This window comes from Dermochelys coriacea, chromosome 8 (assembly GCF_009764565.3).
Source record: "Dermochelys coriacea isolate rDerCor1 chromosome 8, rDerCor1.pri.v4, whole genome shotgun sequence".
NCBI lineage: Eukaryota > Metazoa > Chordata > Testudines > Dermochelyidae > Dermochelys > Dermochelys coriacea.
In genome coordinates this window covers 56,937,313-56,952,732 of record NC_050075.1, presented here as the reverse complement: position 1 = coordinate 56,952,732, position 15,420 = coordinate 56,937,313, and the positions used below count along the sequence as shown (strand labels likewise).

Below are 15,420 nucleotides of genomic sequence, written 5' to 3'. Positions count from 1 at the left end.
ATGCAGAAGATTGCAACATGGAAAAATACTGACTGTCATATTCAGTACTTTTTTGGACAATATTAGAAGTGCAGCAAGACAACAGAAAAGATCACTTTGATTTAGAAGTACTATTCCAAATACATTTCAAAAGAGTAACTGCAGTATCTAATCTGCCTACATTTTTCCTCTGGCAAGTACAAAAATACGTAACATACAAAAGTCATTCCTTTAATTTTAAGAAAACTTTACACCAAGCATTACCACCACTAGACTAAAGACTAAGTTAGGATTTCTTAAGAGGATAAAAACAACACTAGTAGAGATCTAAAATGAACTGCTTCTAAATAAAATTAATTTTTTGAAAAAATTTATTTTCTTGAACAATAAAAAGGACTTCTAAAAATTCCAAACTATCACTCTAGCTGTCGTGAGTTCAGACTTTTTGGAGCCCAGTTTTGACCTCTATTATCCCACGAAAGGCAGAGACAGAACAATAATTTTAGGGTTCTAGTAAAATATTTGGGAAAAAGCAATGAAGGAGAGTGCATTCAATACCTGAATAGCATCTTTAACTTTTGGCTTGTTATTATGGATGTAAGCTCTGCATTTCACAGCACCTTTAAGATTAATGGAACCACTGCAGACTTGCACCATTGCTGCAGATCGATGGCCTGAACTCTGGGACTGAAAGATAAACACATTTCAATTATAATGTTAGCTATGCATCTGCAATATGGTCAGGTAATGAAGCCACTACATATTTCAATTAACAGCACTTAAACATTTTAAGTACTTGATAAAGTGTGTGTTATTCCCCCCTCACAGTTTATACCTTTTAGCAAGTAACTTAAATATGAAGCTCCGTCTTAATAGTTTTGTCCTTTTCCAGTTGCAAATTTTAAAGCATTTACCTTTTCCAGGAACTTATAATTTCTTGCAATTAATATATTTTATGTTTACTTCTCATCAGCATGCAAATAGACATCAATGGTGATGTTAGCAAGGTTGTGAAAATAGCTCCCTCTGCTTGTTTTTGAAGTTTGGTCACCACTGTTTTGACTGAAAATAAAAGTAATTCTATAGTCCTAGAATGTGTAAAATGCTTACTTTATTTTTTAATCAGCCTGTTGCTAATATGAATACAGTATCTTCCGAGTAACTTCCCTTGAACATTACTTTTTGAAGCCTTTTTTTAAGTGACAGAAAGTTTGTCTAATTACTGTATTAGTAAGTATAATCTAGAATATCTACGTTGTGGTGTTTGAGTATTTTTCTTAAAGCAGAGTCATCCATCAGTCCTAGAATTAATTAGGAAGACATTTTTATCTGGTCATATTTGGAACTAGATCAAAGCTAATATCCATGGGAGTCTCTCTCCTATTTTAGGGCAAACTATAACGTTTCTGTGGCAAGAGGGAGACCATTATGGAAATCCCTTCAGTCCGATATTCTCCTCTGACTACCCCAAAGATGTTCACAGAACAATTAGTGATTCCAGTATAAACAGGATTGTCGGAGACCGATAGTTTGACTGTAAACATCTGCCCTTTGCACAGAGCATAAATGGGCATGTCTCACAAGAAAAATAACTTACATTATTACTATTTTGATTAAATTTAAAGATGTCGTCATGAACTTTGTCTAATCTTCAACAGGCCAGTTGGGCTCTGATCACACAAACTATTTGAAATAATGTGCTTTTTTGCACTTTTTTTTTTGGAAGGGAGTAAATTAAATCACGGAAACAACTTAACTAGGAACATGATGGATTCTTCATCACTGCAGTCTTTAAAATCAGAATTGGATGTCTGTCTTCTAAAACAGTGGTTCTCAACCAGAGGTACACATACCCCTGAGGGTACTCAGAGGTCTTCCAGGAGTACATCAACTCATCTAGATATTTGCCTAGTTTTACAACAGACTACATAAGAAGCACAAGTGAAGTCAGTATAAACTAAAATTTCATACGACTTGTTTATACTGCTCTATATACTATACACTGATATGCAAGTAAAATATTTATGGCCCAATTGATTTATTTTATAATTATATGGTAAAAAGAAAGCAAGCAATTTGTCAGTAATAGTGCACTGTGACACTTTTCTATTTTTATGTCTGATTTTGTAAGCAAGTAGTTTTTAAGTGAGGTGAAACCTGGGTGTATACAGGACAAATCAGACTCCTGAAAAGGGTACAGTAGACTGAAAAGGTTGAGAGCCGCTGTTCTAAAAAATATGTGCTCTAGCTCAACCAAAAGGTATGGGCTTGAATCCGACACCACTTGATAAAAATGCTATGGTCTGTGTTACACAGGAGGTCAGACCATAGATAAGCACAACGGTCCCTTCTGACCTTGAGATCTATAAGCCTTTTTTGTGCAGGTGAACCCATATAGCCACACAAAGCCCCACTGAAATAAATGGAGCCTGGTAGATGCAGGAGTCTGCCCAACATGAGCAGTTTACAGAATTTAACATCTATAGGCTTCAGTTTTCCTCCCCTCCAACTATACTCTATGATCCTCGGGTGCTCTATCAGGACCTGATACTTCCACTGAAGTCAATAACTTGGGTAAGTCCCTGCATACCAGGATTATATTAATTTGAACAAGAAACCAAACCTATAGTGGGGAGGAGTTGTTTTAAAAAAAAAAAAATAGATCATTTTCAATTACATCATGCCCCTTTTTTTAGACTAGGCATCTGAGAATAAAGCTTTTTGAAATACTGTACTTAAGGTTTCAGAGTAGCAGCCGTGTTAGTCTGTATTCGCAAAAAAGAAAAGGAGTACTTGTGGCACCTTAGAGACTAACAAATTTATTTGAGCATAAGCTTTTGAATCCGATGAAGTGAGCTGTAGCTCACAAAAGCTTATGCTCAAATAAATTTGTTAGTCTCTAAGGTGCCACAAGTACTGTACTTAAGCTTATTGGCATTTTCCACACACAATGCTTACCAATTGCATCAGAACCTTCACATCAAAGGGTTGAATACTGTGTTGAATATTTCCTCTTGAAGACTTTTTCTGAGATAAAAAAGGAAAAAATGGTATATGAAATATACAGAACATGTATCTGTATCTACCATATCTAGGTGCTCCACTGGCCCATAGCACTGTAGTAACAGTTTGTAGATTTTAGAAAGAAAATTCAGATATAGAAACAACCTTAAGGACACAGTTAACAAAATGTTAGGAATCTTTGGAAAAAAATTAGTAGTAGTGGTTTTAGTACCAAAACAACTGCACAGTTTTAGATGATCTCATTAGAATCTTCTTGAGCGGCTCACTCTTTACCTCTAAAAACTGCAACAGAAAAAAAGTGTTGAAGTCACCCATAAAAGTCAATCTAATCTTCAGCATATAGGCAGAATTCTTATACACCTGTCCTCCCTAACTTATCCTTCTTTTCACTATTTCTACGATCATCCCTTTTTTGCTTCAAGGACAGGTAGAGAATAGGCAGCAAGTTTAACACAAGCAAAAGGAAGTATCTCCTCAGACAATGCACAATCAACCTGTGGAACTCTTTGCCAGAGGATGTTGTGAAGGACAAGACTATCACAGGGTTCAAAAAAGAACTAGATAAGTTGATGGAGGATAGGTCCATCAATAGCTGCTAGCCAGGATGGGCAGGGACGGTGTCCCTAGCCTCTGTTTGCCAGAAGCCAGGAATGGGCGACGGGGGATGGATCACGTGATGGTTACTTGTTCTGTTCATTCCCTCTGAAGCACCTGGCATTGGCCACTGTTGGAAGACAGGATACTGGGCTAGATGGACCTTTCATCTGACCCAGTATGGCAATTTTTATGTAAGAGAAATGCAATCCTTTATATTAATTACATGGCACACGCCAGTTAGAAGTAAAATATTCTACAGAAGACCTTTCGGCCACTAATATTACCATACCAGACATTTTGAGTGACACATTGATATTAATACTATGCTATACAGCACACACCTGCCCTTCCAATAGCTCTGTGTCATCTTCTTTAGCTTGCCCGTTGATCAGAAAAACGCCTTCCTCTATCTGTTTTGCCCACCGGGTTAATCCATTCTTTAAAAACCAAAACACACAGAAAGATGGTAAGTATATATTTTGGGAAGAAAGCTTCTCTAAAAAGAAAAAGGAATTCTTGTGGCACCTTAGAGACTAACAAATACATGTGAGCATAAGCTTTTGCATCCGATGAAGTGAGCTGTAGCTCACGAAAGCTTACGCTCACATATATATTTGTTAGGTCTAAGGTGCCACAAGTACTCCTTTTCCTTTTGCAAATACAGACTAACACGGCTGCTACTCTGAAACCTCTAAAAATAAACTACACTTTTGGTTGAATATTGCCACAAAACGCACTAACACTCCAAAACTACTGTCATGCATGTTTAAATCATTAACCAAAGAAAGAAATTAAATCCTAACCAAATTTCAGACCTCATTCATATGCATTATACTGATAGACAACATACTACTCACAAGCCACCTCTTAATCTACATTTCCTAAAGTAAATAGAAATATTAATTTTAATCTTTATTGGCCTAAATATAAAGGTAATTTGCATAACCACCTAAATGGAAGACATGACGTGGATTTTGTTTTTCCATAAGATGGGGTGGGGCTTATTAATAGTGAATGGGCAATGAGAGCACCCCATTTTCAAAACCAGACCCTGCATCAAATGAAGAGAAAAAGGAAAGCTGTTATCTTCTTTACACACTCCTAAAAATGTGTCTGAATAACTTAAATTAAATAAATACAGGAAAATAAAAATCTTGCATAAGGAGAGAAATCTTTTTTATGCTTAATGCAGCAAGTGAGTTGTGCATAAGGAACTTATTACCTTATAGATTTAACTACCAGTAACAAATCATTAATTCTATTCCCCTACCTACTCCATGTTTTCATAACACGTTATTCATTTCTAAGCAGTACAATTGTATGTACAATATTAAAGGAGTAAGAAAAAGTGTATTGTTATTGTTTAGTTACCCTTGTATTTTTCTCTAGCTCATAGCTGACTGATGTAGCAGAAAGTGGGATGTGGATATTAACATTAATTGTGCACTCCAAAGATAGCCAGAAGGCAGACAGGCCACTTTGGTACTTCCAGTCTGCTGGCTTAGGTAAACTCTGGGAGGAAGAGACAGGGTTTTATTTTTAAAAATGTAGTAAATATAATGGCTTAATACAATGTTACAAATGTGAAATAAAATCTATTTCTTCTGAACTTTACAAATCTTACATACAGTAGTCAGTCAATCTTACCTTTGGATCTTGCATATCATAGGTTCGACAAAGTATCCTTTATTAATTAAGGAAAAAAAATCAGTGAAATATGCTTAAAAGGAACAAATAAAAACTAAGGAACAAAATAAACACATATTTTAAATTAACTTATAATTTATCATTTACGTTTACTATCTTCTTATTTTCCAGAGCCAAATTTTTAATACTGTAGAGAATGTTCTCACACTGATGGGAATAAAAAAAAAAAAAAAAGTTTCACCTGTAAACTACAAGTATTACAGAAATTATGTGCCTGCCTTTCATATATGTATCAACACTGATTAGCTATCCATATGAATAGCTATCAATGGTGATATGTATTTTACACTTGCAAACCCTGATGTCTCCCATACTTCTCTACAATTGTGCTCTCTCTCCTGGCCTCCTCCAGAGCAATACTTCTCCCCCATCAATCTGTTGAGCCCCTGTTCTCCATGATCCTCACCTGCACAGCTATTTCACTGACTTACAACATTCTTCCCACCATGCCTGTTACTTCACCACCATAATCAACCTTTAAACTATTTTTTATTATTACAATTGCAAGTTACAATGCAACACAAAAAGACATCAGATGTTATTTTGGGTGCCTTTGATATTTAAAACAAGAACACTACTTTTACAAATTAAATGTGGGAGTGAAGTAGCGGGGCATGGTGAGAAGCAGCAAATGCACAGAGAGAGTGCAAGGAAAAACCTGAAGATGCTGCTGGGAAGAGGCTCTCCTTTCTGATGAACCCATAAGTGGTTCATTAAAATAGATCTCCACTCCCTTGTGCTTCCCCATCCAGGCCCCTCCCTGTTGATTACCATCTTTTTCCTCAACTTCCTTCCACCAATAGAAACCCCTATATCTTTATCCTCATTCTGAACAAGTGTATAGCCTTCAACTGACAATAAATATAAACACAGAATGGAAATCTGTGTGCACTAGTGTAACTTCTACATGAAAACTACTACCAAATGAGTTTTATATGAAAGGGTGATCTCCAACAGAAAAACATTCTACATTTACAATCTGCAAGCGAACACCATACCTCACCTACCTACATGCATCATACAAAAATTAATAATGGAATTTACAAAGGAAACACCAACCCTAAAACAATCAAAATGCATGACCATATAACCAGTAAACATGCTCAAAGTTATGGCTGCACATGGTTGAGCAGAGTGAAGGTAGAGAATGTGGTCTGTGAATGGTGGAAGGACAGTAACTGAGCTTGAGCAGGGGAGCCGATAAATTGAGTGCAGAGTGGATGCCTTGCTTTTTATGATGTGTGTTGTTGGAATATGCATCTTAGCAACCCTTGACACAAAGGCAATAAAGATTTTTGGGTGGCAATAAATATACATTAGATAGATCCTGAACTATATTATATTTCAATACACTGTATCAAAAGACATTATATTTTTGCTATACAAGGATACTTCTTTGTAGCAGAACAAACGTGAAGAGCCATTCTGTCAGAGACTTCCTCCTCAGTAAAATTCCAGAGCCTCTTTTTAACTATAGACTTTTCTACTGAAAAAACTAGCTGAAGAAGAAGAAAAAGAATGTTATGGGATTTTTCTTCATAGCACAAACAAAAATGAATGCAAGTAGTTATTGTTACTGAAAACAGCTCTGTATTTCAGTTTTAAAGCAAAACAGCATGTCATTTTCGCTACAAGTCAGTTTCTCAGCTGTATAACACTTTGTAATAGAACCAAAACTCGAATATTTGCAAATGCACAGGCTGCAAATATACAAACTGAAACTGATGGAAAAATTTGTGCAAACCCTGGGAACGGTCACTGCCACTCTGATGCCAGCATCCATTTTCCAAGGACCTTCTGGCTTTTAATTATAATCTAACATGAAATCTGACAGTCTGAAGGTTGGCTCATCTCAGATCATCCCATTTTCAGATGGTACAGGAACTGAAAATACGTGGTTTTAAGTTAGGTTGGTGCCACTGTTAAATGTCTGAAACATCACATATGAAAGACAAGTGCTGGAGATGATGTTAATGAAAATATCTAATATGCAGACTTTACATTGAACAGCAACTTTCTGTACATGCTACAGTACAAAGCAGTACAACCACTATCACACAAATCTTCAAAATTAGAACAAAAACAAATCTACTGACTTAATTAAGTTCATTTTGCACTTTTAAAAAAACCCTTCATAGACTTGCTCATGCCCCACTCATAGACCTGGTTTCTTTCTTCACCTTCCTCTTCTCAGTTCCTCAATACAATCTGACTTCCTTCCCTGCAGCTTCTGATATTTGCAACAGCTTTCTCATATCTCTCCATCTCATCAACTCTCTCTTCAGACCACATCTGAAAACTTAAAGTCTCATTTGCCTCCACATTTCCAGTTCCCACTTCAAACCATTTAACTCTGTGAGACAATTTGGAAGACAGTTGGTATGAAAAAGAAAATACATCAAATAAAGTTATATAATAATAATAACAGAGATGAAATAATTACTTTTATTTTGTCTTTTGCCACATCTTAGGGAAGTTATCTACAGAAGTATCTGTCCCAATATTGAGTAACAATCATAATGCTTCCACGGATATATAGGTTACTATAAGTGGGACTGGTAGCACTGCCAAATATAAAAGCTGCCTGACACCACCCATTTTAAGAGCTTCTTTTCAGTTGCTTATAGCTTTGTCAAGCTTTAATCACTGGGACTGAAATTTTATATGCCTGGTGTCTGCCTCAGACTGAATTTTTTTTTTTTGAAAAATTTTAGTCAAAATAGTTACAGATGTTTCCAAGAATAATGTTGTTGAAATATATATAGTTTTGCCCATGTTGAAAAATTCAAGCAATCTTTTACTGCAAACCATTTATCTGGTATATTTCTGGTTTCCGTTTCAGAGAATCCAGTTAATAAATATAGCTAAGACTTCAGCGATAGAAAAATTACTCTGCCGCACAAATTTAAAAAAAAAAAAAATCCAGCTCCTTCCTATGGACATTATCTACCCGCTTACCTTGCGCAAAGCATTTTGGATATCTTTTGCCAGTTCTGGAGCTGCAACAATAAATACACCAAGAACTAGCAGTCCTCCAGGGAGCATTCTAGACAACTTACAAAATAAACAGAAAAGCAAAATTATTAATTTACTATTATGATTATAAAGTTCTATAAACTATATCACTTGGTTTACTTTTTTTTTTTTAGGTATTGGAACCCAGATGTAAAATAAACTACAAGACTAAAATTAGTAAGGCTATTTCTCAACTTCACATTCCCTCAATTTAAAAATACTCTATTCTTCCATTTTATCATCATATTTCATGCAAGTTTTGTGCTCAAAAACTATAGAACCACCTGCTTTTTTAGAAAAAAAGACTACTTTTTATATTGGTTGTAGTCGTGTAAGGTTTTGATCAATTAACAAAATCAGTGCCATCAAACGACTCCTGAAAAGACTCTTTTATGCATAAAATTAGGATTTGAAGTAAAGAAGAATTTCAAAAAATTTATTTCTTACAATAACTATACATCTTCTGAAAGTGTTTTACCTGACTAGCATGTGCGGTTACCCATTCTTCATCAATGTCAGCCAATTTTGGATGATAATTTTTGTTACTTTCATTTTGCTCTTCTCTTGGAGGTGTTCGAATAGCCAGAATCACATAATCTCTTTGTGGGGAACACTTTAGGGGAAAGAAAAAAAAAACCCACAAAAAAGACACCTGCACAGCTATTTCACTGACTTACAACATTCTTCAGGTTGGTATCGATTTTAAAAGAAAATCACAGTGTAACATATAGCACATTTTGAGTTGCTGTGTAGTTCGTCTCTATAATGCTCCAAGTTTTGGGTTTTTTGTTTTGTTTTTTTTTTTAAATCACACATGGAAATATTTTCTCTCCCTTGTCTTTAACTCTTAAATCAACTCAAAGGAGGTAAAATTTAGCTCTAAACAACATTATTTAGAAAACGGAAGTCTAATAGATGTTTGGCTTTGGTTTTTTGGGTTCCCCTCCCCCAGACAAAAAACACTCCCTTGCAGTCCTTGCAACCCAAACACTGCAGTACTGTGCTAGTGCAGGAAAACCTGTAAGTGACGTTTACTAGATTGTTTGAAAATGAAAATGAATATCTATTTTCATTTTCAAAACCTAGAGAAATAAAAAAAAAAAAGTCAACAATGTAAGTAGCGGTAAGTGATTTTCTTTTAAACTCTTCATTTTTAATAATCTCAAAAGTTACTGGGGATAGTAAAAAGTTGTTGAAATAAGTTATATTACTTGAGAAGCAACGTATCATGTAATTAGAGAGACTATTATGCTCAGTGCATCATTTTAAGAGTCTCCTAACTCTAGTTTCCTCATCTTTCAACACCTCACCTATTTACCTGCAAGGCTGTTCAAAACACAGTTCACCCCCCCCCCCAAAAAGTATAATGGGAGCAAATACCCTTGCTCACCCAGATACTCTCCTTGCAATCTATGGGTACATCTATACTGCAATCTTGGGGTGTGACTGCAACTTGTATGGACATACCTGAGCTTTAATCTAGCTAGCTGAGGTACCAGAGCAGTGAAGCCATGGCAGCATGGGTAATTACTAGAGTGGCTAGCCTGCGCTAAAGCCTGTGCTGTCACAGTTTCATTGCTTTGGTACCTGAGCTAGCTAGATTAAAGTTCAGGTACGTCCATAAGAGTTGCAATCAAAGCCCATGATACCGATATAGACATATTCTAAAACTACGATACAATTTTCCCACAACTTTAAAAGACAAAATAAGGTCATCTTTGGCCAGAAATCAAACATTGTACATTTCAGAGAGATAGGAGTAAGTGAGAACAGAGGCTTAGATTATACCTGATTATTCAAATTTAACAATGGCAGTTGCTGCCTATACCAGCAAAGTACACACAATGACCTGCAAATTTGATGCCATCTATCCTTCACATAAGTCTGTAATGAAAATGTATGTATAATATGTATGTATAATATCTTCGACAATTATCAACTTTATTGCTGAATCCTCTGCAGTATATGAGCTTCAAGTGGAACAGAAATGGATGCAGATTGGAACACTTTTCCTAAAGGTGAGGAGACATGCCGTGTCCTTAAAAGCACTAGTGTAAAGAATTCAGAGTAGCAGCCGTGTTAGTCTGTATTCGCAAAAAGAAAAGGAGTACTTGTGGCACCTTAGAGACTAACAAATTTATTAGAGCATAAGCTTTCGTGAGCTACAGCTCACTTCATCGGATGCATTTGGTGGAAAAAACGGAGGAGAGATTTATATACACACACACAGAGAACATGAAACAATGGGTTTATCATACACACTGTAAGGAGAGTGATCAAAGTGATCACTCTCCTTACAGTGTGTATGATAAACCCATTGTTTCATGTTCTGTGTGTGTGTGTGTGTGTATATAAATCTCTCCTCCGTTTTTTCCACCAAATGCATCCGATGAAGTGAGCTGTAGCTCACGAAAGCTTATGCTCTAATAAATTTGTTAGTCTCTAAGGTGCCACAAGTACTCCTTTTCTTTTAGTGTAAAGAATGTAAAGCATTAGGACATCTGAACAACCAGAAGCTGGCCAAGAACACAACTTAGAGGGCTGCATTTTTTTTCCAAGAGGATTCTAAATTGTTCCATGAAGAAAATGAACAAGACCACTAACCCGAGATCCAGAAAGAAAAAATAATCTAGAGAAGCAACTATTAATTGTATTGCAATGGCAGCTAGAGCAGTTGTTTTCAAACTGCAGGTCATGGTCCAGTACTGGGTTGTGGAATGTAAGGCACTGGGTTGCAGCGGCTCTGCTCAGCACCATCGACTGGGCCATTAAAAGTCCCATAGGCAGTGCTGCCGGTTAAGGCAGGCTAGTCCCTACCTGTTCTGACACTGCGCTGCGCCCCGGAAGCGGCCAGTAACAAATCTGGCTCCTTGGCGGGGAGGCCATGGGGCTCCGCGCGCTGCCCCCGCCACGAGCACAGTGCCTCAACCTAGGAGCCAGACCTGCTGCTGGCCACTTCTGGGGTGCAAAGCAGTCCGCAGTGCCAGGAAAGGCAGGAAGCCTACCTTAGCACCCCTGCTGCACCACTGATCAGGATCCGCCAGAGGTAAGCCAGCACCCCAACCCCCTGCTCTAGCCCTGACCCCTCCCAAACTCAGAGCTCCTTCCTGCACTCCAAACCTTCATCCCTGGCCCCAGCCCAAAGCCCTGACCCCTGCCGGCACCCCAAGCCTCTGCTCCAGCATCCCCACAAACCCAGAGCCCCCTCCTGCACCCCAAACCTCTCATCCCAAGCCCCACCCCAGAGCCTGCTCCTCAGCCCAGAGCCATGACTCCCTCCTGAGCCCAAATCCCCTGCCCCAGCCCTGAGCCCGCTCCTGAACCGCAAACCCTTCATCCTCAGCCCCACTCCAGAGCCTGCACCCCCAGCCCACAGCCCTGATCTCCTCCTGCACCCCAACCCCTTGTACCAGCCCAGAGCCCCCTCCCACATCCTGAACTCCTCATTCCTGGCTTCATCCCACAGCCCTCACGCCCAAACCCAATCCTCTGCCCCAGCCCTGAGCCCCTCCCCCCCTCATTGCAGCTCTGCTGGGTCATGGGCATCAACAATTTTCTTCAACTGGGTCACCAGAAAAGAAGTTTGAAAACCACTGAGCTAGAGGATCCAGTCAGAGACAAACACCCTATTGTGCTAGAGACAATACATACAATTTTTTTTTTTTTTTAAAAAGGGCAGTCCCAACCCAAAGAGTGTACATTTGAAACATCTGATGAGACAACAGGCAGAGAAATACATAACAAATAGGAGAAGGACAAGGTAACAATGAAAAAAACAACAGATTATTACTTTTGGGCATGACAAATGTGGGGGAAATTAAAATGGTAACATATATTGCTACGTTAATTATTCACAAATATATAAAAGTGACACTAAAAAGATCTGTTTACATAAGCAGACACTTGTAAAAACAGTTGCTTTAAAAGTCAGTGTCAAATAACTCCAGTGTGTTCTAGGTCCCTCCAAATATTAATGACAGGACTCATTTTCAGTGACAGTTGAATGGCTGGTAACATTTGCTGTCTGTCATTCTATTACAACTGGGTTTCACATTGATAGCGAAACATGAATGAAAATACGGAACAGAAATGGGAGATCAAAAGTCAAAATGTTGCTACTATCACCTTTGCAATCTCATTTCTACTATATGGTTTAATACCTGAAGATATAGTCTCACTTCAATACATGCATGCAACTCCTAACTATATTCCAGACTACTTGGGAACACAAGTTCGAAACACAGCAGTGTTATCTGAGCCCTTAATTTTTTTTTGGAGGTGCATAAATGTAGTTCCATGCCATTTACTGTATCTTTCAGACAAGATTTCAAAAATGAAGTCTCTAAGTGTTCAGCGGGTACCATGGAAGCTTTTATAAGCATATGGTTTTGCCCTGATGTCCTTTGTCAAAATATCCCCTTCCTGTCTCATACAAGTTCAGCATTAAGGTTACAGGTTTGATCCTACACCATTAAAGTCAATGGGAGTAGGACCAAGTCTGTAGCTTGATACTGATACAGGGTGCAAAACTGCTCAAGTCACTAACACAGGTTCTTTACCTTAGCATCTACATAAAGAAGTGTTACCTTTGAATACAGATTACAAGCCCTATATGAACATAATGTTAAGTTGAGTTACACACCCACCCTACAGAAGCCTATTCACTTTCATATAGATTTAAAACACTTACCTGCCCTATCAACAGGCCAGTGACACAAGCCTTTGGCTTGGTGCTGAAGTCTGAAAGATACTGTCCAACAGCTTCTTCCACAAAATAGCTTCTGCCCATTACTGCAAGTTTAGTCTAATTTCCATTTATAAAAAGAAAATATATTATTCTACCTCTACAGGTACTTAACCCGAGAACGTAAGGCATAGCATGGTAAGTGTACAGAAATAAAAAGGTCAGAAAAACACCCTGAATGTGTTAGTATGACAGTGACCATTAACAAAGTTACAATAAGCTTTATACCTGTAATAGCTTCACTGTTCTAAAATTCTCTCTATAGCACAAAAAGTGTACTCTTTTATTCTTAAGAGACTTGTATGAAAGAGAGGTATTTTAAATATGGGAACATAACTGTGAAATTGGCACATCAAATATCTTAATTTAAAATCTAAGAAAAAATAATTTGTAAGTTATCTATGAAACAACCTTCAACTCTTAATGTTTTAGGAGTAGTTCACTCACACATTCACAATTCTCACATAGAGTCAGACCACTAAGCTATGATCGAAATAGAGCAAATACCCGCTGCCTAGAAAAATGAAAGAACAGTCCTGCTCAGTTACATTCTACAGTATTTACATTTTGCAGACAGACATTCTCATTTCCCTTCTTCAGACATGACTTGTTTTTTAAGTCACTGTGAAGTCTGTCGAACAGGCCCGTTTTACACCTTCCATTTCCAGCTTAAAAAAAAAAAAAATTCCCTGAATGCAAAATGTAGGATCTGGACATATGGGGAGAACTCAGTGGATTCTTTAGCTCCCTCTTTCCCCCTCCCGCCATGCTCACGTACCTCAATTTGACTCGCTCCTTCCAAAGGGACTAACTAAAAAGTCTAGATCTATACTACAGAGCTGAGGGGCGACGCTCCAGCCCCCAAGGGCTTTGAGCGCAAGGTGCAAGCAGATAGGGGGTTACGACGGGATCCACCCCTCTTGACTCAGCCACAGCGAGAGCCGCCAGCTAGTGCCGCAGAGGGGAGACATTTCCCGTTTAGTCCCATCATCCCCGCCAGCGCGGCCCCGCAATTCGGCCTCCCCCTCCCTCAGCTAGGTCAGACACCCACCGCCCTTCAGACACATCCGCCTCTCCCGCAGTCAGGTCAGATTCCTGTCTCCAGTGGCCTGGCACCTTGCCCCCTTCCCTCGGCTCGGCCAGGCCCCTACACCCTCTACCCACGGCCACAGCAGCCTCACCTGCTTACTGGGCAGCGGCACCAGGTTCTCTCACAGCTCCCTCTACCCCCTGCACGGATGTGTCCCACGTGTCCACATCACCAGGCTGCGCCTCAGCTCCCGTCTCAAAGAGTGAACTATCAAAGCGCAGGTTGATGACGTAGACGAATCACTGGGCCCAACAGGAGACAAACTTAATCGCGGGCGGATGGGCGCTGGATGTTTCTGGCCATCAGGGTCCGCCATGTTCTGTGTGGCGGATGTAGCAGCACGTCTTCCTTGCTGATCCAGTCGCTGCGAGATGACAAACTCGTTACTGCTAACCAACCAAGGCCCCTCTTTGTGAGTTCACTCGGTCTAATCAGACAGGTTGGGACGCAGTGCCTCACTCAACATGGCGGATAGGACGCTACTTCCGGAAGGTTTTCGCACAGGAGTTCGGTTTCCGGTGGAGAGTGAACACTACGTTTCCCATGGCGCCCGCTAGCGGGCGGCTAGTGCGCATGCTCTGTGCGAGCCGGGTGGTGAGGGCGCTGCGCTGTGTCCCTTCCCCGCGGGCCAGAGGGCGGCAGAGAGGGGTTGGAGAGGCTCGCTCCCAAGATGGCGGCGGTGCTGCAGCAGGTTCTGGAGCGGGCCGAGCTGGCCAAGCTGCCCAAGCCGGTGCAGGGGAAGCTGGAGCGCTTCCTGGCCGATCAGCAGAGCGAGATCGATGGGCTCCGAGCCAGGCACGAGCGCTTCAAAGTGGACAGCGGTGAGTGGGGGGGGGGGAGCTGGGCATGAGGCGGCGGGAAGGGACAGTGGCGAGGGCTGGGGAGGGCGTGGGAGTGAGGGGTGATATTTATACGGTGCCGTCCCGGCTGGGCTGCTCCTGCTGCGGGATCCGGACCTGAGTCTGCTGCCAGGCGGGTGGGCCGGGGCGAGGACAGCCTCCCCCCCCCCCCCCCCCCTCCGCGGCGCTGGGTGCATGATGCTGTCCTGCACCGAGGTTCACCATCACTGAAGTACCGGAGGGACCGAGTCTCGAGTTGTGCCTGTTTGGCGGGAGGTGGGCTCCAATGGACGCTGGCTAATCGTCATAATTGAGTCCGAGCCAAGAAGCAAAGGGATAGTGCCAGAGGCAATGTTGTGTGGAGGTTTCATGTTGCTGACATGGGCTTTTAAAATATCCCCCATGGCTTTTACATCTATATAATG

General features: G+C 40.1%; 2 protein-coding genes across 12 annotated transcripts in view; one reads left to right on the top strand and one right to left on the bottom strand.

The window, feature by feature from the left end:
* ODR4 (odr-4 GPCR localization factor homolog) overlaps nt 1–14,591 on the bottom strand; it is a 29,793-nt gene extending 15,202 nt beyond the window's left edge. The window contains exons 1-10 of one of the 5 annotated variants that reach the window (XM_038414206.2): nt 14,248–14,591; nt 13,013–13,126; nt 8,801–8,935; nt 8,266–8,361; nt 6,700–6,806; nt 5,248–5,284; nt 4,972–5,112; nt 3,942–4,037; nt 2,938–3,006; nt 538–666 (exon numbers count right to left, since the gene is read on the bottom strand). In XM_038414206.2, the coding sequence (XP_038270134.1) occupies nt 538–666; nt 2,938–3,006; nt 3,942–4,037; nt 4,972–5,112; nt 5,248–5,284; nt 6,700–6,806; nt 8,266–8,361; nt 8,801–8,935; nt 13,013–13,111 (909 nt within the window). In that variant the 5' untranslated portion in view covers nt 13,112–13,126; nt 14,248–14,591. The other 4 variants (XM_043490700.1, XM_043490702.1, XM_043490701.1 and 1 more) reach the window with 4 other exon arrangements.
* A 27-nt stretch (nt 14,592–14,618) lies between these two features.
* TPR (translocated promoter region, nuclear basket protein) overlaps nt 14,619–15,420 on the top strand; it is a 72,257-nt gene continuing 71,455 nt past the window's right edge. For 4 of the 7 annotated variants that reach the window (XR_006273717.1, XM_043490696.1, XM_043490695.1 and 1 more), the window contains exon 1: nt 14,672–14,977. Coding sequence is in view for 6 of the 7 variants with exons in the window: in XM_043490696.1 (XP_043346631.1) it covers nt 14,827–14,977 (151 nt within the window). In the remaining variant the exon portion in view is untranslated. Of the gene's footprint in view, nt 14,978–15,420 lie in introns of all 7 variants that reach the window. The other 3 variants (XM_038414202.2, XM_038414200.2, XM_043490699.1) reach the window with 1 other exon arrangement.